Source organism: Sciurus carolinensis, chromosome 15 (genome assembly GCF_902686445.1).
Source record: "Sciurus carolinensis chromosome 15, mSciCar1.2, whole genome shotgun sequence".
Lineage (NCBI taxonomy): Eukaryota > Metazoa > Chordata > Mammalia > Rodentia > Sciuridae > Sciurus > Sciurus carolinensis.
The window spans coordinates 44,345,886-44,369,628 of NC_062227.1; the positions used below are offsets into that span (position 1 = coordinate 44,345,886).

The 23,743-nt window shown below is 38.9% G+C and overlaps 1 protein-coding gene across 4 annotated transcripts in view; it reads left to right on the top strand.

Moving 5' to 3' along the window:
* The window catches only part of Mapre2 (microtubule associated protein RP/EB family member 2), a 151,977-nt gene that overhangs the window by 82,990 nt on the left and 45,244 nt on the right, over positions 1-23,743 (top strand). For all 4 annotated transcript variants that reach the window (XM_047526378.1, XM_047526377.1, XM_047526376.1 and 1 more), the window contains one exon: positions 1,741-1,868. In XM_047526378.1, coding sequence (XP_047382334.1) covers positions 1,748-1,868 — 121 coding nt within the window. In that variant the 5' untranslated portion in view covers positions 1,741-1,747. The remainder of the gene's footprint in view (positions 1-1,740; positions 1,869-23,743) is intronic.

Genomic DNA, 23,743 nt, shown 5'->3' on the forward strand with positions numbered 1-23,743 from the left:
TTCAATCATAAGTTCTTAATTAAAAAATGTAAAAAACCTCATTGACCATGTTTGGAGAATATTAGGGATTACCTCAGTGTTTTGAGAACTAGTAAATAAAGAGAATCAGGCATCTACTCGGTTTTTCTTGTATAATCTGAACCTCAGGGTACCTAAGAGGGGAGTTTCTCTTTGTAGAATTATGCCAGCTAATAAATCAAGAATGAATAATAGATGATCACTTTGAAGTTTCTAATGAACCATTGGATTGAGGCAAATGCCAGTAGCTCATGGTATAACAGAAAGTCAGATGTTGTGTGCCTCCTAATGGAAGTTAAGATTCTGCATGAAGCCCTAGAGCTTGAGTAAGATCAAGTCTCTAGATCATGTTAGCAATTTATAGGAATGCAGAGGACAGAAGAACCTGTTAAGTGACATGTTAAACCACACTGTTGGTATGCAGTGAGTGAAGTCCTGATTTGGAAACTACCAAACAATCCAGTTTCTTCAACAACATAAAAAGCATTCCAAGGAAAGACTAGAAAGACTAGAGAAGAACCTATAGATAAAGGAAATTTTAAAAATATCAGAGAATAACAGAGTTTGAACTTTGAATCCACATCCAGACAAACAAAATTGTAATGCTTTTTTCATCATATGAAATGATTATTTTCATTTTAGGTGTGATAATACTATAAGTGGTTTGGTATTTTTTAATGTCCTTATCTTTTAGATACACACACTGAATATTTATAAGTGAAATAATGATATGCTTGGCATTTACTCAAAAATAATTTGACTTCAGCAGTTAGGGTAGGATTGGCAGAAGGGTTAATGGGATTATAAATGAAACAAGATTGGTCAAGAAATAGATGAAACTAGTTTGTTATTCTATTTTTTCTTCTGTGTATATTTGAAATTTCCAAAATAAAAGTTGATGTATATCTATCATACATGTATGTATGTGTGTATATTTCTGTACACACACATACACATATATATGCACACATACATATTCTACAAAATTAATGTAACTGCAAAGTTGTATCCAGGTTTAAATGTCAAAAAAGACTTTATTATTACACACTTGTTAGAATGGGCAAACTCTTAAGACATTTAACATTTGCAAGTACTTATAATGAAAATACTATGAAATCATGTATTCAACTAAAAGATTACTTTGGTGTGCACTGCTATAGACTGGTAACTTCTTAATAACTACACATAGACTTAAGATCAAAGTAAAATTCCAGCTGGTCATGGTGGCACACAGCTGTAATCCCAGCTGCTTGGGAGGCTAAGGCAGGAGGATCGAGAATTCAAAGCCAGCCTTAACAAAAAAGCAAGGCACCAAGCAATTCAGTGAGACCCTGTCTCTAAATAAAAACACAGACCAGGACTGGAGATGTGGCTCAGTGGTTGAGTGCCCCTGAGTTCAATCCCCACTACCCCCAGCCCCTCAAAAAAAGTGAAATTCCAAATTGTGCTCTAAGTTAAGAAGATCCTGAAGAACATTTAGGTCTAGTTGGGAGAGCTGTATAACAATATTGCATTAAAAAATGTGAAATGTAAACCTAATGTGGCAAATTTGTGAACTGGAGAGAGAGAAAGCAAAGCTAAAGGGTTTAACCAAAGCAGGACTTTTACATGCCCTAGAGCTCCACCAGGATCCTCTTCTTGAATAGGTAGGTGTCTTTTATGTTTCTAACTTAACTTTTTCCTTCTAGGTAAATAAACTTGTTTTTGTTTGTTTATTCCTAGTTGGGGAATGGCAGTCAATGTGTATTCTACCTCGATAACCCAAGAGACTATGAGCAGACATGACATCATCGCATGGGTTAATGACATAGTATCTTTAAACTACACAAAAGTGGAGCAGCTTTGCTCGGGTAAGAGATCATCTTTTAAGTATTTACCTTAAATGTTTACTGCCTTGTGGAATGTGATTTTATGAACCAAAGATGATATATTTAGGGTAGAAAAAAAAATCTATATCAGTATCCATATATAATAAAAGGTGGAAAACTCAGGTAAAGCTAAAGAACTTAGGGGAGAAAAATGCTTATCTTAAAACATAGAGCCACCCCACTGAGTATCGTGAGTAGTCTCTAGGTTGCTCTCTGTAACACCTTCCTTTGCTGTGACTTAAATGCCTGACAAGAACAGCTTAGAGCAGGAAATGTTTATTTGGGGATCACTATTGAGAGGTGTTGATCTATATATAATCAACTGAGTCTATTGTTCTGGACCCGAGGTGATGCTGAAGGGCATGGCAGAGGTAGGCTACTTACTGTTCCACAGCCCAGAAGCAGAGAGAGAGAAGGGGGAAGGGTCTGCAGGGAAGAACAAGCCTTCCCAGGGTGCCCCCCATCATACTTCCTTCAGCCATGCCCCACCTGCCTACGATTACCATTCAGTCCATTCAAACTAGATGGACCAATTAGGTTACAGCTCTCACGATCCGGTCATTTTACCTTCTAGCATCCCTGCATTAACCCAGAAGCTTTTGGGGGATACCTCGTATCCAAACCATAATAGTCTTCTAGCCTCTACTTCCTCTGCTGCCTGCCACCACACTTACTGCTTAGAACACGGAGTGAGTTTTGTGACGGCCTTCCTTAAAAATCTTCAGGGCTCCAAATTGTCCTTCCCACAGGAATAAAATTCAGTCTTCACACGACTGATAAGATCCTTTCTCTTCTCGCTGTGACTTACCCATCTTCTTAATTTCATCCATCACCCCCCAGCCCCACCACAAAACACTGTTTCCTAAAGACTCCTTCCCTTTACTCTCTGGAGCTTTTTCCATGCTCCCTTTGTTAAGAAGGTCTTTCCCCTTGTTTTTGTTTGTGATAAAATCCTCTTTTCACTTTAAAATCCAGCTCACCTGCCACCCACTCTGAGAAGGAACGCCAGGCTCCACTGTGTTCCTGAAGCATTGTGCCCACCCCTCCAGAATAACCCTTGCTACACTATGAAAGCTTCTAACTCCTGCTTGCTCAAAGGAGTTCTGGAGGACAGGCCTGTCTTTTACTTTAAGTCCAATGCCTGTGGCAGCCCTGTACCTGATACAGAGTAGGTCTGCAGGGAATTAACTGAGTTAAACTTGTTTAAAAGAAATTTTTTTTAAAGATTCAATTTCAATAATAAAGTGGAATCCTGTTACAAAGTAAAGTAATTCATTCTTAGGATCCCACACTTATCAAAGAAATAGTCTTTTGAAAAAAGTATTTTCTTGTAAGTCAATAGGTAAGAGATTTTTTTTTCTCTCTCTCTCTGGCTCTAATATGAAAATGGTATAAGAAAATAGAAAATATTCCTAAAATATGTTGGTGTGAGATTCCATGAGACAGATTAGATACCAAGGAGTCTGTTTTAGCTGATGCGCTGGTATTAAACATTCTCTTTTCTCAGTGGATTATGTGTAAAATAGATTTTATGCAGTGCAATCAGAAGTCGGAAAGCCTTCGGGAATCACTTTCAGATCATGCCTGAGTCCACCACCCACCAGTTTTTGTACTCTCCCTTCTCCAGGTCTGGATTTGATCAGAAGACACTGAGAGGACTAACTTTCAATGCTCTTGACATCTCTTCCTTCTTGATCATTTTTGCCACGCAGTAGCTAGTTAAGTTGGCTAGATCCTAGGCATTGCCTCACTCCCATCTCTGGGCTTGCACCTCGAATAAGAGGTACTGTGACTTATGAGGTCAAGAGTAGGTACTAGCTAACCAGTTCTTTGCCATTCAATACAAGCTAGAGGAAAAGCAGACTTACGATGATATACCAAGTAATTAGAGGACAAAGAGTGAGTTGATAATGGAGGAGGGTTCCTGCCTCAGGTCCAGCTGCTGCAGTGGGTAATAGCACATGCCACTTTTATATTGCAATTGTTTGTGAAGTTGTTCGTTTCTCCACAGTGCCTGATATGTAGCATTCCTTCAGAGATGCTCACTCTAGAGTGAATGAAAAGCAATTTGCAACACTAGGAAGCAAACTCAAAAATGTGTATTTTACCCACAAAGTGAGTGTATGTGCATGTGGATAAAGAGAATGGGTTTGGTTATCAAGAAAAGAGACTTGAGAAGGAAGGAAATAAGGAAAAGAGTTAGAAAATTTCTAGTCATGGCCTTAAATGTTAAAGGAACCCAACCTATGAGGAACTTTGTGATAAAGAGATCATTAGTAACAAATGAAATGAGAGGGAAGAATTTTTTTCCAATATAGTAATAAATGATTATAAGCAATATACATAATCTTTGCAGATCTTTATAACTTCCCAAAGGCAAATTCAGAAGAATTTTAAGTCCCATGGGTGAAGGATTCTTGGACAGTTATCTTACAGCATTAGTGGATGTTTGACAACCATTTGCAGCTGCATTGCTGCTGTCGAGTGTGACGGGATGAGAACTGAGGGCGCCATTTTGATCGCTATTGAACAGGTTTCCATCGAGATAGCACGCCAGCTACCTGAGTGACAAGGTTGATGGTTCAGAAAAATAGATTTAAAGCTTCCTTTCTACTCTGGAACATGTTTCTTACCAAAAAAAAAAAAAAAAAAATGCAAACAGATGAACAGACATGTTCATTGCCATAGCAGAGAGACAAATCTTTCATTTCAGGAGTGGTTTTCTCAAAGTGCAAACTGTGGACCCAGGACACATGCAATCTTTTGGGGAGCTGCCAAAAAACAGATTCTTGGGACCTTTGACCTCCTAAGTCAGTACCTCTTTTTTAGGCATGAAGCCTGGAAACTTGCATTTAAAAAAGCAACGCAAGGACTTTTGTCTGCAGCCTAGAGCTTGCAGTACGTTTTTGAGAAACCCAAACCACTAAAAGTGAAGTTAAATGATCTAAATCATACCTGGCACGGTTTCCTTATTTATAATTTAATCTGTGACTTTTGTCTTCAGCAATGGCATTTAACAGGAGGAAGATACTGTTCTATTTATTTATTTATCAATTTACTATTTATATCCTTCGTTGTTCTAGAAGACATTCAAGGCAGTTAGGAAAGTGCTATAAGGATAAGAATAAATCCATATATTGTTGACCTAAGTGATGTATCTTCACCTTATTTATGAATAGTCAATTTTAGGGGGTAACAATTTTTCTTCAGTGTTTAATTCCTTTTAACTTATTGCACAGGGTTTACTTTAATAGTATGCTCTGGGGATGCATTCGCAAAATACCTTCACATATTTAAACTGATTTTTTCTTGTTTGACATCATTTTAGACCCTTTGCTAAAGATTTATGCTTCAATGCTGGCTGATCCCTTTCTACTGATGTTGTGTTGTTATCCCCACCTCCCCCATTTTTTTTTTTCCTGTTTCCAATTAAGAGATTTTCCTCTGGCTCAATATTACATTATCATCAGCTTTTCTTCTGCTCATAAAGAGCTGAAATACTGATTTACATTGCATTGTATTGTTTTTAGAATTTTCTGCCTTTATATTAAATATCATTCGTTTCCATGTAAGCATTTTTTAAAACTCTTTAAAGGAAAGATGATGTAAGGAGGTAGAACACTTGGAAACATATTGTAGTAAGTTACAAAACAAAGAAAATGACTCACTCTTATCTTCTGTTATTTTATCCCAAAGATGTAACTTATGAACATTTTCTTTGAACATTAAACCTAGGTTGTATAATTATATGTATATCTGATTGGCATTTTTCCCATGAAAAACATCCATTAAATTTCAAGTAAAAGTGTGGACTGTATAAATGGTGTTTGGGCTATCAATAGATCCATACATATCAGTTATACACAAATCATTGTGGATTTTCTGTTGTGGAATGGAGAGTAGAACCACATTGGTTTAGCTTAGAAATATTTTATCTTTTCATTCAATTGCTTGATAAAATTTATAGGCTCTGGCAGGGGTGAGGGGGACAGAGGATTTTTTTTTCCTTTAGTACCAGCTCTAACCAATTTATAAGTTGTTTTAGGAAATAGAAAAGAGGGTGAATGCACAGGTTGATGCTAAAAGTTCTAAAAACAGCTTTAGCAACTTGAAAAACCTGATTGTAGATGATATAAAAGATAGTGTGCTGTATGGAACAGAAGATGGAAAAGAAATGGAGAAGGGCGCCTGATGGAATGGAAGGAAGTGAGTCTCCCTTTCCCCACCCCTCCCCCAGCCTCAAATACCAACCTCCCTTTGAAACTTCCTCTGACATCCATTTTTCTGTGTCTGGATCCCCTGCCCTAGGCTGGCCTTAAAGCAGCACAGCCAACTCTCCCACCTGCCCTCCTCTTTCCACGCACTTTCCCTTCCTCACAGGACAAGAAAACAACTAAGAGCGAGAGCTGAAACAGTACTTATTTCTTTTGAGCATCTCCAGTCGTGACACTCTGCTGCTATGCTGGTTGAGAGAGAGCTCAGTTATTTTCCTGAGCATTTGAATATTTTAATAAAATGTTCTTTGAATTAAACCAGTTTTTGATGAGGTATTTTTCTTGACTGACCCCCCCCCCCCAAAAAAAAAAAGCGACAGAGAAAGAGAAGGAAGATCCAGGTTTGATTCACTTTCAGTTTGTGCTTCTCCAAATTTGTTCAGGCTTTGTCTTAGACCAAATTTCTGGTATTTTCCTCTCCAGGAAAGCTTCTGAATCTCACTGATGACAGTGTAGTGACATGTATGGTTCTGGGTGGGTGGTGGCTCTGTGGAAGGGGCTAGGATTTACAGAATGCTCTGGGCTTCTCACAGGTGTGGCCATCAGACATGCTGTGACCTGGGAAACAGGTCCTCTGGATTTCGTCCTGATGGCAGTCATTGCTGAGTCCAGCAGAGTGTTCTTTGTGCCCATTTTTGGCTGTGATCTGTGCTTGTTAAATAGGTTGATCCCAACCTAGCATGGTGTCCCCTGTGCCTCCTCTGTTCTGTCCACAGAGACCTCTGTCAGGAGGACAGGTTAGTGATGAAATCAGCTCAGAGGCTAAATTTAGTAAAGCTGCTCCTGCTGGGTCTCTCATATTGAAACCAAGTAAGGATATTCCATCAGTGTCTGTAAGCCCAAGAGTTTACTTAGCGTTATAAAACCATAGACTGTGATTTTCTGTAAGAAAGTTAAGCCTTCTCAAATTGTGTCACTGTTGTGAGAGAGGAAATGGCACTATAACAGAAATTATTCAGACTTGGTGATACAATGTAGAAGGTTTTTGGTTTTGCTGACAACTTTTCTCCCTAATTTTATTTGAAGTAAGCTAACTTCACAATCAGTTTCCTTGGTCTCAACGTACTAAGAAATTGAAGAGGGCCAAAAATGAGTCGGATGGTGGCAGGAGGCTCCTGCCTCAGGGCCAGGTCCTGCACTGGGCAACGTAGTCAGGTGTCCACAGGTGCATGCCTGAAGGGGGTTAATTTTTTGAGCAGAATATAGACTATTAAGGGTTTTCTCCTTCTGAATTTGTATATTTACATGTATCTTGACACTTTGAAGATAAACATAATTGGTGTTTTTATTGGGATTTTCTGTTGGCTACCTTTTTTACTACTGCACACCATAGTAGGGGAAAGGGTGCACCCTCATGGCCCAGATGGTCCCCGCACATTTCATCTTACACACAGGGATGGTACAGCTTTGAAACAGCCACCCACACCTTCACCCATGACTGTTCAGCTCTGATAACAAACACGTTTTGAGCCCTTCCTCAGGGTAGGCCTTGGGGACCAGGTGATAAATAAAACATGGCCATTGTCCTGAAAGCCTTCACAGAACTCAAAGGAGGAAATAAGTGAAGGGAGGTGGGGAGAGGGGTCAGTGGAAAAGGCCTCTCATTCAGATTCTTGGGAGTGGTTGGGTATCCTGGATGACGGAATGCCACCATTCGGGAACCATCTCAGAAATGCTCTTCTCCCTCTGGAGACAGCAAGGTGTGTAGGAGAACGTGTCGGGTCTTGAGTTCCTTGTGCTGACAGACCCAAGTTAGGGTAGCCTCTGTCTTGAGACATGGGGACTTTCGTGGGGAATGAAGGCATTTGTTTTTTTAGATACAGCCCTCAGATAATATGAGGTTGTCTTCTGTAAGTGAAAGGGTTTTCCTGATGATCTCAGCAGAGGAGTATGTGAAAATTGGTTTTTCTCTACTTGTTTGAAGCAACTATGCATACATGTGGAATATTCTCAGGAAACCATAGAACTGCTAACTTCTTTGGGAGGAATGCAACAGATATTTTAAATTCTGAAAAGCAAAACCTTCGGGATAACTGCCGGGGTCTCTAACTGGGTAAGTACCCTGTGACTCATTAGCATTTAGGAACAGACTTACAGATAGAACCCAAATCCTGTTCTCTCAGTTTCTACAGGGGTTCTCCAATGGTGCAATGAATACCATAAATGAGGGGAAATTATTTAAATTTTAAAAAGCAGGCTAGGGAAAATAGATCACCTGGAATGTAAATATTTTGTTAAAGACTAGCAGTATATATACTTAGTGAAAAATCAAGGACTCATAATCACAATGAACTTAATGAGTTAACAAGAACAAAGCAAATGGGTGACATTGAGGCAATAAAATGTTGATTGTTTTTGTGTATTCTTAATAAGATCACAAAAATTAATAATTTTAGGAATTTATCCTGTATTTTCATCTCTTATTACTTTCCCTTATCTGGGAAAATTCCCATAGGTCATAGATAACCTGAGGGGACTTATTGAAAGTATCACATTACTAATTCACAAACTCCATGCTCTGTCTGCCATGGTAAGCCCCTGATGTATTTTGCCTGCCCCTAAACCATAAATAGATGTGATTCCGAGTTCAGAGATGAGAATGTTGAAGCTTGGGATGGGTCATCAAAGAACAGGGTGGGTTCAGATGAGGAGGGTACAATGATCAGAGTGTTAGAACCTCAATAGCCCCAGCATGGACTCCTTAACTTCAGAACCTGCAGCTCTGACTCCAGGGCTCAGGGATCTTAGAAAAGGATTTGGGAGCCTTGCTGGAGCCAAATGCTTCATAGGTTTAAGACTCATCTGTAAATCACAATTCTAGTTACAAAAACCCTAGGGCCCTTTCTCTTCTGATTTCATCTCTTATAAGATGCTTGCTTTTAAAGCACATGGTGGCATACTTATTTTGAAATCATTATCCAAGATCTATAAAAGTTAGTTTCTCAGCAAGAAAAAAAAAATGTGTGTTCTAACATATTGAAAGTTATTTTGATTTTTCTCAAGATGTCCGTTACTTCACATGATGGATGTGTTCGTTATGAAACATTATTTTGAATTCCTAGTGCTAATTTTTCTTTCCCTTTCCTCCCTTTCAGTTTAAAACATCTAAAGTCTTTCACAGGAAGAGTGTAAATTTGGGGGAAAAATAGTCACTTCCTTTTATAAATGAATTTATGATGACTTAAACACCTCATATGTTTGTCTGAGGAAAGACTTAAGAACTGGAGAAACCTTCAAATGTTGTCAACAGATAAAGGAGGATCTTAGGAATGTGTTCCTACCCTTCCTTTGCTGGTGGGAAGCCAAGGACCTCATTTTTTTCTTTGTGTTTTTGTCCCTTGAATCTAAAACATGCATTTTGGAGATTTCATATTTCATATCTGAAACAGCCCAACCCAAGCCCACTTGTGTTTGTAGCTCTGATTATTCTAACCAGGCACACAATACTTTCCTTTACACTTTAGGGGCAGAACGATGTCATAAAACCGCACTTTTTATTTCTCTCTCTTCACCACTTTCATTGTGCTCTTTATATGTGTTGTTTCTTTTAATTCTTGTAACAACCCTGTAAGGAAGAAGAATAGGAATGCTGTGCTCCTGTTTCACGTGTGCAGGCGAGAGCTCCGGGAGCCAGGTGTTCACAGCCGCTGGCCTCGGAGTCCAACCTGTGCTCTCACTTCTGTGTGTGGCCTAATGCTTGTGGTGGAGGGCTCACTGTGGTGTCCACGTGGATGTATTTCTTATTGTTCTAAATCCATTATCAGGAGTCCATTAAATGGAACAAATAGTTTTTTTGTTTGTTTGTTTGCAGTACTGAGGATTGAACCCAGGGCCTTGTGCATGCAAGGCAAGCACTCTATCAACTGAGCTATATCCCCAACCCCTGCTTTTTAAATTTAACATATGAGTGTTTTCCCATATATTAAAAGTACTTTCTAGAAGTCCATATCCCTAGTCTTACCTGCTAAACAAAGATTTGGTAACTCTTCTGATGACAGGGATTTCTTAGTGGTATCACATGATCAGTGTTCTAGTTTGGATTTGAAGTGTCCCCCAGAGACTTATGTGCTGAAGGCTTGGTCATCAGTGCAGCAGTGATCATAGAGCTTTTAGGTTACGGGGGGCATGCCCTTGGGGACTGTATCTGGTCCCTAGCTTCTCCCCTCTACCTCCTTCCCTGCTGCCATAAGCTGAGCAGCTTTCCTCCCATATACCCTTCTGCCATGATGTTCTGCCTCACCTCGGGCCCAAAGCAATGGAGCCAGCAGGCCACGGACTGAAACCTCTGAAACTATGAGCCAAAGTAAACCTCTCCTCCTTGAAGTTGTTTATGGCACATATTTTGGTTACAGTGACAAAAAGCTAACTAAGAACAATCAAGAACTTCCTTACCCAGCTGGGTTGTTAGCTCAGTTGGTAGAGTGCTTGCCTCATAAGCACAAGGCCCTGGGTTCAATCCCAGCACCACAAACAAAAAAAAAAAAAAAAAAAGAACTTTCTTACCAAAGGGAGAGACACACTAGCAGAAGCACACAGGTATTTGTTTCTAGTCTTACAAAAGTCTTCCTTGTTCTGCCCACCATGAGTCCCTGGGGGAAAAGAGCCACTCTTGCTCTCTGCCCACTCTCCTGGCTCCTGCTCCTGCTCTTACTTTAACTCCAACCCCTTTTCTTCTAAGCAAGATGAGGTGGCTCTGGGACTTCACCACTTGCCTCAGAAGAACTTTCTCACTCTCAGAATAATTTCTGACCAGGAAAGAATAACCAGGATAATTCACATTCTCCTGGAGATTCACACATGCCCATCAGTGTATGATCTACCACCCCAGGAGTCAAGTCCTTATGTCAGACCCAGGCTTGCTCTGACAAACTTGTTCTCAAGAGTGCTTCACATTCTTATTTCCTCCTTTCTGTGCCATTGAGGAAAATAGAACATGTTCTAGAATAATTTTGGTACATGCTTGATCTCTGAGAGGATTTATTCATCAAGGTATCACTGTTTTCCATGTATTTAATTCAGTTCAGGAAACTTGAATTGCAGTAGCCATGTTAAGAGACTCCACTAGCTTCTCCAAGCTCTTCTTTAACATGAGAAGTTGATGTTTTCTTAGTCTTGTATATAAAGGGATGTGCTGGCACAACACTTAAGATAGTCACCCATTTCTGTCCTCTCATTTCCATAACTTCAGAGTACAGCATCTAAACCTTTTTCATATAGGAATTCTAGAAATGATTGTGGTCGCAGATACTGGTAGCACACTAGAAAGATGAATTGGGCACTATCTCTAGTTGTGTTAGTTTTCTGTCACTATAACAAAATACCTGATAGGATCCATTTATAAAGAGGAAAGGTTTATTTGAGCTCACAGTTTTGGAGGTTCCAGTCCATGATCAATTGGTTCCATTTCTTTGGGCATGTGTCAAGGCAGCACATCCTCATGGGAGCATGTGGTAGATCTAAACTGTTCAATTCATGGCCAGGAAGCAAAAGAAAAGAGGACAAGGAATGGGCCAGGGTTCTATAATTTCCCTCAGAGGTATGTCCCAATCACCTAAGGACCTCCCATGAGGACCCATCTCCCAGAGGTTCTGCTGTCTCCCAGCAGCACCACCTTGGAAGCTAAGGCTTTAACACCTGGGCCTGTGACAGTCAAGATCCAAACCATCTTAGTAGTCTTAAAAACCTACTCACCAACAACCATAAGAGATAGCAAATTAGAATGTAAGTAATCCCCTGTTGGGTTCCCATAGTCAGTATAATAATTCAGTTCCATTACTGGGAATAAGAAAAGCTTCAGAGAGAAGGTGATGTTTAAACTAAGCTTTGAAGAACAAGAAGTTTCTATTCAAATGTAAAAGGCAACAAAAGGACATTTTAGGTAGAAAAAGTTTGATCCAGGCAGAAAGAAGGTGCAGTGTTTTATGCATGTTAAGTGCATGCATAAGGTGTCTATAATGTGTACAAGGATTTAAGGCAGCAAAAGAAAAATACAGGTGCTTCAAATACTAAGTGCTCCAGTAGGAAAAGAAATGAAATGAAAGATTATTTCAGTCTGAAAAAGTGCTTTGTCTTAGCCTTGTTTGGGTCTTTGGCCAAATGGCCATGCAGATTTAGTGAATGGTTAATAAATTTTATGAAGTTGAACCCAAGATGCTATTCAAACTAGGTTTTTAATGTAGATAGGATTCATGCTGAGAAGGGGAAGATGGTGATTTTGAGTAAAGACACCATTTAGAAACCATTTTTATGTTCTACACATTGCTTTATTTATCTCTGCAGTCAGCAGATATTTACTGGGTCCTTGGAGTATTTCAGAGGACCAGGAACTAAGCATCCAACAATATGCAAAAAGCAACACAGGTCATACCCATTTATGACCTGTTCCTTTACTCCCAAAGTTCTCATTGTCATGTCTCTATCCAGAACATTCAAATTCCCCCTTTTTCAGCTTATGCAAGTACAAAGCAGAGGTAGAATAAGATCCCTGGACAAAAGTAGGCATTTAGCCTGTCTCACTGTCGGACAATTTGTAACACTAATGAGTGCGTGTTCTTAGGAATATCTGAAATATTAGTAGACCTTTTCACTTCTATACTGTAAAGATGATCAAGCAAGCAGCCCAGAATTCTGTTGATCTCCAGAAGAAAGCATTCTCTCTATCCTATTTTTTTTTCTGAACTGTTTTTCATAGTGTATCAGATATGTAGACATTATGTGGAGGAGAATAAAAGGAAGTGTCAGAAATCACTGTCAGGTGTTTGGGCATGTTGGAATTGCATACCTGGGAACAAAATAATTGAATCGCTTGGCAACCTCAGAGTCACCATCACTCTGCAGATTGGGTTTTTCCCATCCTGAAACTATGACGTAATTCTGACAGGTAGCAAGTTACCTCTTTATTTGTCCCCTCCCTTCCAAGGGTGTGTTCTTCCTCAAGTATTCACACTCATAGGCTTTTATGACCAAATTATTTGACAATAAGAAGCATGTAAATAAGCAATTAAGTCAGCACTAGTTTCTTTTCACATTCTCCAGGAGGATGACCTTCCTCCACTTTGATTTCTCCTAGGTCACATTTCTTGACAATTCCTAGAAGAACTTTACAGAATTAAAGAAGGAACCAACTTTTAATGAAAATGTATATCAATTTCAAAATCACACATAATTGTGTTAGAATCCACTATTTTTGAAAAACTTGGAAGACCTTTCCTGCTTCTTTTCTTTCTTCTTAAATTATTCCATTCTTTCATATGTGATTCAATCTGAAGCAAATACTGTCCTTAGACTAATTTGAATTCTTTCTAATACTAGAATTGTGCTTAGAAATCAAAGCGTTCTGGGATTCTCCTGGTAAATCTAGAGAAAGCAACTCATTATAGAACAGTATTCTGTTGCGTGTCACAGTCCGTGTGTTTGGTTCTCTCTTAGTTGCTGGGGGCTTCCTCTGGGTCATGCCCAGATTGCTGGACTTGCTTTGGTCCAAGACCCACTCTCAGGGAGCTGTGGGAAAGGAATGCTGTCCCTGGGAAGGGGGCAGCTGGGACATTATTGGTATGGGTAATGGTAGACTGGATTGGGAGGAGTGGCAGAACAAAGACGTCCTCACCTGCACGCCTGGGGGAGAAGCGAAACGACTTAGATCTGGAGAGGATCCCAGTCCCAGGGACAGTGGCCTCGCCACGAAAAGAGAGACCTGAAAAAGGGGTTCCTTGGATAGAAGTGGACTGCAGCTTTGTGCTGGCCCATTCCTGCCTCTGGGTACCAAAAGCCTCTCCAGGAACTACCGTACCTCAGTCCATGCAGTGGCCTGGTGCGTAGAACTGTTGATAGGATGATGTAGGCAGTGGTTCAGCAGACATTCCCTAAGAAAATGGGAAAAGTGATCTGCTTTAGGTTTCTTACCCTTAATTAAATTTGCCCTAAAAATAATTTTGTTCCGGAAATTGCAGCTTAAAAATGGCGTTGTGTGGAAACTCTTTTCTCTAAAGACACGTGTGCTCAGAGTCAGCCTGGGTTCCTCACAGCCTGCAAATTAAGCTGAGCTGCTTCGCGTGGCATCCCAGCAGCGAGCAGCGTGGCTGCAGCCACTTCCCTGCATTAACTCCCCCAGCCCCCTGCTTCCAGCCTCCACTTGCACAGATGCACCTTACACTAGTTACTCTGCTTGGAATGCCTCCTTTGAAGGCCATCTCAAATGCCTCTTCACCTTCAGCAGGCATGAGCTCCCCCACTTTTCTTTTTATTAAATTGATTTATTTTTTAAATTTTATTTTTACAGACTGCATTTTGATTCACTGTACACAATTGGGGTCCAGCTTTTCATTTCTACGGTTGTGCACGATGTAGCTTCCCACCGATCGTGTAATCATACATGAACATAGGGTGATGTCTGTCTCATTCCACTATCTTTCCTCCTCCCGCCCCCTCCCCCATTATTTCCCAATCTGCAGAGCTTTATTGAGTCTTGGATTCATTGAGTGCTTGTTTTCGGCCTTCAGTGTTAGGGTCAAGCTCTTTGAGGACTGAAAACGACAAGGAAGGTTTGATTTGCCTTTATCTGTTTGATATTATAGATTACTCTTTCTTGGATTTTGATTAGGCAACACTTTGAACTAACTTCTTTAGTATTTGTATGTCTCTGCCATATAGTTTAAAATTTATAGTTTTATATTTTTGCTAGTTTTTTCATGTCTATTCCTCTGACTTCTCAAAACTAAGTTACCACCAGGTTGTCACAAGGTGTCCTATAGAGAACTGGATAGGAGCAATGTTTGTTGTGAGAGTCCAATAGTAATCCTAGCAACTTGGAAATATGAGGCAGGAGGATCACAAGTTTGAGACCAGTCTTAGCAACTTAACAAGATCCAGTGTCAAAAAAGTCAAAAGGTAGCCAGGTGCAGTGGCGCACACCTGTAATCCCAGTGGCTCAGGAGGCTGAGGTAGGAGGGTCACGGGTTCAAAGCCAGCCTCAGCAAAAGTGAGGGGCTAAGCAACTCAGTGAGACCCTGTTTCTAAATAAAATACAAAATAGGTCTGGGGATGTGGTTCAGTGGTTGAGCACCCCTGAGTTCAATTCCCGGCACCAAAAAAAACCCCAAAATAAAAAACTAAGTTACCTGGTTCTTTAAGTTCTTTACCACCTAAAGAGGGCATTTCTTTGAGGTGACCTGTACCCACAAAATTAAATAGGAACGCTCATGTTCTTTCAGATTCGAGCATTTCTTAATTTAAATCTTCCTGTTTTACATAGTCAGTTATGTATTTCAGTACTTATGGAAAATTTTTTGTCCACTGAAGTAGAAAGGTAATTCAAGCAAATGAATTAATTAGAAAAAATCTAAAGAGAAACTGTGTCTCTGGATGTCACAACTTTATAGAACTTTCTTTTCTCGTGACCCTAATCAAGAATACTGAAACCCTTCAGAATGAGTCTCACAAGTACCTTTCTTGTTTTTCATTTGTAATAAAGGCTTTTTCTGTCCCCTTTCCTCCTCTGTCTGGAATGCCAAATTCTAATTTTAGCTCTATTCCTGGACTCTGGCCTCTGGGACGTCTTGCTACCAGTTTCAGTATCAGACTCCCTGGAAGCCAGTGACATTTTGTCCTGTGTACCATTCCTGCCTTCTCCAGTGCCCCTCCCACTTCCTCTCTCTTGACACCCCTGTCGAAGCCAAATCTAACCTGGAAGCAGTGTCTCTTAGCTTGTTCAGGTAAGAACAAGCTTACCTTGTTCTTTTCCTTTCCCGAAAGGAAATCAGTGCTGTAGGAACCGGGAGTAAAGCTGAGCACCTTGATCTTAGCAATGAAAAGAAAACTTTCAAACCAGCAAGGTAATTCTTCTCCTACCACTTCTTCAGTCCTTCACTGGTCTGAATCTTTTTCTGTATTACTAGGTTTGAAGTTTTGTACTCTTCCTAAAACATTAAAACACAAGTTTAAGCACTAACAAGTTACAGGGTAATTTCAACTTAGCTGAATAAAACAACTGTAAATAGATCAGTTATATTTCAGTGTTATTAGCAATGTTCTAGTTTTCAGTGCAGAGTTATAATAATTAATTTCTATGAAAGTTATTCTCACACATCTCTTAAAATATCAACTCTCTGTGCATATTGTATATTTCTGTGTTATAATCTCTTAATTATTTCTTTAACAATTATTTTTAATAAAAATATTAATACCTAAATCTCATTTGAAGGCTATTTGGCATTTGGATTTTTACTTCATTGAAATTTCCTTTTGAAAGAGGAAAATATTTTTCGTTCTTCCATGCCATTTCTGAAAAAGGACTTTTAAATCAGCTCAGTACATTGATCTTAATACCTGATTAGTTTTTTGTTATAGCAGGTCTAACTTTTACTATTATTCTGCAAGTCTCTTTATGCAGTTCTGATCTAAAGGTAACAACACATTTTAAAAAGTCTTCTTGGTTCTTGAAGGAAGATTGTGAACAGAGAATGCTGGTATCAGTTGCTGCAGCCATATAAGATTCTTATAAAGTTTTTTTATCATACAAACTAGTCAGATGCCCTCAGGGCTTGCCTTTTTTTTTTTTTTTATCAGAGGAAAGACAAATCACATGATTTGATAAGGCCTTTTATACTGATGCTCTTAAAAATTCACCTGCCTGAATAATAATTACTAGCTTATTGCATTTTCTGTAAAAGAAAAGAGATGAGAATGTTCCTGGACAGCTCACTGTGGTGAAGGGAGAGGATGGGGTGCTTTTTAACACTCTTTGCAATTCACAGAAGCTCCTGTCTGCTGGTGGGCGTTGACATCTTCATGCTGGTTATTGCTTCTTTTCCTCTGTGTGGGGCCAGGTGGAAAGCTACTTGTCTTGGGGACTTATGTGCAATAGGAATGAAAAGTTTCTGACATGACTGGTAGAGTAGCTCAGTGGTAGAGTCCTTGCCTTGCACGCATTGAGGCACTGAGTTCGATCCTCAGCACCACATAAAAATAAATAAAGATATGTTTTAAAAAAAGTTTCTGACATAACTTCAAGCCGTGAGATGAAGTGAGAAGCTCAGTTGAGTGCTATGGAAATTCAAAGGAAGAATCTCGGTTGAAACCAGGTTTCTGAACTCTGGATCTTTGCTTTTGCCTTTGTGACTCGGAGCAGGTAAGATAAACAGCGTCCTAAGTTCACGTTAACAGAGTGAAATAATACTGTGGTAACTGAAGCTGTCAAGCTGCTCTTCATTGCCTGGAATGTGAAAGATGCCTGTAAAAACACCACTGAGCTCTTTATTTAATTATATTTTTGTTGGATTACAGTGATGCAGTTCAACTTTGGGATTTTTAAAGTCCTTTAAATGTTAATCTTTCAGTGCCATTAAACTCTTTGAAACCTTTGCTTTGTGGAGGTGGATTTCTGCTGATGTGCTGGGAGTCTGTAACCCTATGTATTTTGCAACCTAACTTTCCTCCTCAGTAAGCCTGATTTCCCAAAGGGGAGACTATCCTCCACACGAGGTTTGGGCTTTGGCAACTTGTGCCTCAGTTCTGCAGGAGCATCAGTACAGACAGTGACAAGGCTAAATGCAAAAGCAAAGCTGGAATGATTTTGTGATTATGGTGGAAAACAGTATTCTAATACAAAAGACACTGAATTGTTAATGTCCAGCTATTGAAGGTACCAGAAAATATTTATGTCACTGAGTATGTAAATGTCAGGAGCTCAAAGAGGAATGCTTGAAGATAAAGTCACCAGAACTGTAATCTGGAGAGTGAATCCCTGGGGACTACACCTCAACTGCAGCAGCATGGTGGTGTTCCCTCTCATATTAACTATGACAGAGGACGTGATGGCTAGAATCGAGAGCCCTGGCAAAGAACTTAGTCATGAGGATGAAACGTCACTGTCTCCTAATTAGCAGAAACATCGAGGAGCCCTTGAAAGAGAAGTTGGTGACAGACTGAGAATTAGACTGTCATCTAATTTTAGAGCTTGGAGCTTTGTCTAACCCCGACGTTTTGCAGATGAGAGTACTGTTGACTAAGAAGAGTGTGATGACATGTCATAGCCCATTCAAGATGGTGAAGGCTCAGATCCAAGGGCTAGCACTTCAGTATCTATGTCCTCCCCCATCTGCATTGATATTAGCTGGAGAAAGCAGAGTTTTACAAATCATTTACCTCTGATTCCTGTAATGAGGGATATGACTGCATAGATATGTCCAATAAGTTAAAGTTTTCATCCTTTTCTTCGAACCCTTTATCAATACCGAATAAGAGTATGGAAAGTGGAAAGTTGTAACTAAATCCCTTGATGATATGGGCATCTTTGTGAAAGAGTTCCTTGGCCTGTGAGAAATCATCAGGCATTTTGAGTAGCTGTTCATAGCAGAACCCTGTGTGGCTTGGTTTCTCCATGGATTTTGTCGATTTCTAGAAAAGTATTCAGATTTGTTAGAAGTAAGGTGTGTGGGTGAGAGAGAGAATATACAGATGAGCAAAAGATTATTTTTACAGAGATGAAATGCTTATTTTACTTTTGTATACATATGAATGTTAAATGAAATTCTTATGAGTATATACATACTAACACATAAAATCTCAACATTCAGGCAGATTAATGATCCAGATTTTACTGTGAATATGCAAGATATAACCAACATGCCAATATTAGTCCAAAAGATTCATATGTCCTTTTGCAGTTTCCTTTATAATTCCTTTTTGAATTATAATCTGGAAAAATTTCCACATTCTCATTAAACCTTTGAATTTTCATTTGTATTTTCCAATAAGCAGCACAGAGAAAAACAAAACCCTTTATGAAATTGAAGTTCAGGTCAGAGTTGAAAATCCACACTCCTGTTTTTTACCTGGATGACTTTCTGAGCCTTATTCCCAAGTTTTTAAAATAGGGTTATGTAAAATATCCCACATGGATATTGTGGGGTTCAGAATGATAAATTTAGAAGTAAAAGCTCTAACAGATTTTATATGAATTGGGGTGTTTTTCTTTTTGCATTTCTCATATGTTCCATAAATTATTATTAAGTGATGTTTTCTCTTGTATCAAAACTTCCTTTTAAAAATATCCATTCATTCCAATATTCCTCTACAGTTAAAGTCCTGGAATCTAATGAAAATGAGTTGGTGTTATGTTGACCTTTCATCATGTCATAGACTGAAATCATGTACTCCCAGATCTTCTCTGAGTATGAGTGTTCATTTTGAGTTCTGCCTCCCTCTCAGTTACTCCAACTGTTCGTTGTATTCCTGTCCCCAAACTTGTTAGCCCCATTATGTCACTTTGGATGTGTACAAGTTCTTAGGGCATTAGGTACAGACATTGTATGGCACAGTAGAAAGAATAGTTTCCTTCCCCCACACACATACTTTTATTTACAATCTTGTCACTTTCATAACTACAATAGTGTAGCACCTTGAGCTGATATGGGCTCTGAGTGTAGCTTATCATAGTCAACCTTTTCATAAACACAACATCCTCCAATTTGGATTGTTTTTGAGTACATTATCTTATACTGATTAGCCTTTTGAAACTTCTCTCACATTTCTGCAGACTTGGGCTCCAGAGTGGTTTAGTAGTTTAGTTTAGGGTTTTTGATTTTTAATTATACCCCCATCAAATTTTAAAAGATTATATAGCAACTCTTCTTGTAATCAATCTTATTTGGGAGGCTACGAACATTAGAGTTTTGTTATTTACCAGCCCTTGTTGTGATTCAGCTGCTACAACCTACTGACCTTCATTCATTAACCAGATATTTATTTATGCCAAGTACATACTAAATGCTTAGATACAAAGGGGACCAAGACAGTTAAGGTATAAGTACTCTTGAAACTCACATTCCATAGAAGATAAACCACAAACCAATATATGTATTATAGTAAATGCCAGACATGAAACAAAATGAGGAGGCAAGGAGAGACTGGAGGACCGCTTCAGATGGCATGTTTAGGAGAGGGCCTTTCTGAGGAGGTGGCATCTAAGCCTCTATCTGAATGAATGGCAAGAAGGAAGTAACCATGTCGTGTTCCAGATGACAGTGTGTAAGGTCCTGATGCTATGGATGATCTTGACCAGAATGTCGTAAGAGTGCATGACAATTGAATTGGTATTGAATTGAGTTGAATGGCAGATGATACAGTGCAAATAGGGACAATTTTGTCCAGAAGCTTTGCTGTGAAGAGTAGCTAAATAGTATTAGCTCAAGGATAATGCTGGGTTGAGGAAGGTATTTGTGTTTTATTTTGTCAAAGTCAAATGATACTATGGCATATTCGCACGCTTTATGAATAGTCTGAACAGAGGGAAATTTACATAGCAAGAGAGAGTGAGGATAATTTCAGGGATCACTTAATGAGAAAGTGAGAGGAAATGTGATCCAGAGGGTTGGCTTTTGATAGCAACCAGAATACAACAGCCTTGTTCAGGTTATGCCCTGATACAGTTTTTTGACCCAGTATGAACCCTTAAAGATGTTCTTCATAGCAGCAGTTAATTTCAAAGTATGGATTTCATGGTGTATCTTAGACATTTTCCCTAAAAGATCTGTGGAACCAGAAGTTGAAAATGTCCGAATGCATGTATCCAAAAGCAATAGCAATAAGCCTTCAGCATAGTCCCAAAGGTCAGTGAGATATTTCTTAAAAATTCTCAGGGACCTCTTTAACTCTAGAGAAGATGACATATACTACGACACTTAAATACGTAATATGACCTTCAATGGAAATGCTAATGTGATCTGCCCTTTCTGCATTGCTTAAGTAATAGCTATTCGGTTTAAAAAACATGAAAGTTTCACAGTTTATTTTTTTAAACCTAAAGGAACTGTGCTGAGAAAAAATTTTAAAAATACAAAAATTAGTGTCATTTATTAAAAAAAAAATCACAATGTATTTATGAACCTGAACCAATCCTGTAGTGAAAACTGAGCAAGCATCACAAAGTAGCACTTATTTCAGGAATGCAAAGAAGATTTAGAATTAGGACATCATGATTCGACTGATCATATTAATAAATCAGAGGAGAAAAACATTCTTAGTATCTCCATGGCTGTTGAAAAGATAGTAAAATTCAGTATCCCTTCCTGATAAGAAAGGCTCTTGGTAAAACATGAAAGAAAAGACTATTTCCTTAGTATTATAAATCAGTGGCCAATAACAGACTTAGAGGAAGAGCACAAGATATTCTTATTGGCTTATAAGATGGTGGCACTGAGCGGCGGCAGCGGCCCGGAGCAGGGCCAGGCTCTGTTCAACGGGGACATGGAGTCGGAGGCTGGCGCTGTGGCCTCTCTTCGACTGCGGATCTGGCCATCCCCGAGGAGATATTGATCACAAATATCTAAAAATGGCATCAGATGTTGAGAGTGACCAATCTTCTGGAAGTCATCTGATGAAGTCCAGTCACCGACAGGTGTTTGTCTCAGAAATCATAAACATAGATGGATCTCAATGGAGGGTACATATGCAATAGTTTATAAAGGAAAAAGTAAACTAACAGAGAATTTGGTGGAAATTCTGTTTGGAACACAAAGAAGGCACACCCAGGACAGCTAAAAGAGAAGCTTCACTCTTAAAGGATTTAAAACATGCAAACATAGTAACCTTACAAGACATCATTTACACAGATAAATCTTTGACTCTGGTCCTTGAGTATCTGATGTTTCTATACGAAATTCTACATGGATTAACTTATTGCCACAGAAGAATGGTGTTGCATCGAGACTTTGAAACCACAGAACCTTCTCATTAATAAAAAAGGGAAGACTGATCCTGGGCCAACATGTTGAAGATTTGGACCTACATTTTCTTCTATAAGATGAAGGGTCTCTGGTCTGATTCTGACATCCTTGATCCATTTTGAGTTGAGTTTTGTGCAGGGTGAGAGATAGGGGTTTATGTTCATTCTGCTGCATATGGATTTCCAGTTTTCCCAGCACCATTTGTTGAAGATGCTATCTTTTCTCCATTGCATATTTTTGGCCCCTTTGTCTAGTATGAGAAAATTGTATTTATTTGGGTTTGTGTCCATGTCCTCTATTCTGTACCATTGATCTACCTGTCTATTTTGGTGCCAATACCATGCTGTTTTTGTTACTATCGCTTTGTAGTATAGTTGAAGGTCTGGTATTGCGATATCCCCTGCTTTGCTGTTCCTGCTAAGGATTGTTTTAGCTATTCTGGGTTTCTTATTCTTCCAGATGAATTTCATGTTTTCTTGCTCTATTTCAGTGAGGTATGTCAATTGGGATTTTAATTGGAATTGCATTGAATCTGTATAGCACTTTTGGTAGTACGACCATAGACTTCCTTAACAGGACTCTCATAACACAAAAAATAAAAGCAAGAATCAATAACTGGGATAGATTCAAACTAAAAAGCTTTCTCTCAGTGAAGGAAACTATCAGCAATGTGAAGAGAGAGCCTACAGAGTGGGAGAAAATCTTTGCCCCTCATACTTCAGATAGAGCACTGATTTCCAGAATATATAAAGAACACAAAAAACTCTACACCAAGAATACAAAAAATCCAATCAACAAATGGGCTAAGGAAATGAACAGACACTTCACAGAACAATCCACAGACATATAAAAAAAGTTCAACTTCTCTAGTAATAAGAGAAATGCAAATCAAAACTACCCTAAGATTCTATCTCACCCCAATTAGAATGGTGATTATCAAGAATACAAGCAACAATAGGTGCTAGAGAGGATGTGGGGAAAAAGGCACACTCATACATTGCTGGTGGGGTTGCAAATTAGTGCAGCCACTTTGGAAAGCAGTGTGAAGATTCCTTAGAAAACTTGGAATGGACCCACCATTTGACCCATCTATCCCACTCCTTGGCCTATACCCAAAGGACTTAAAATCAGCATACTACAGAGTTGCAGCCACATCAATGTTCATAGCTGCTCAATTCACAGTAGCCAGATTGTGGAATCAACCTAGATGACCTTCAATTCATGAATGGATAAAGAAACTGTGATATATATATATATATATATATATACATATATATATATATATATATATACACACAATGGAATATTACTCAGCCATAAAGAATAAAATTATGGCATTATTGCAGGCAAATGAATGAAATTTGAGAATATCATGCTAAGTGAGATAAGCCAATCTCAAAAAACCAAAGGAAGAATGATCTCACTGATAAGTAGATGATGACACATAATGGGGGTGGGAGGGGGCAAGAATGGAGGAAGGAGGGACTGTAAAGAGGGAAAAGAGGGGTGGGAGGGGTGGGTGGAGGGAAAAAAATAACAATGAGTCAAACAACGTTACCCTATGTTAATGTATGTTTACACAAATGGTATGCCTTTACTTCATGTAAAAATAGAGAAACAACATGTATCCCATTTTGTTTATAATAAAAATAAATTAAAAAAAGATATTCTTATTAAAGAAAAGAAATATGATTATATAAATATAGCACACACACATATTTACATATATGGAGTACAACAAATGCATCATTTTATACATTATGATTTATCCCTGGAAAACAAGAGAAAGCATCGGAAATTAATTCGAACTCATAAATTATGAAATAAATGTTTAAAATCAGTTTTCAATAACCTAGATGTA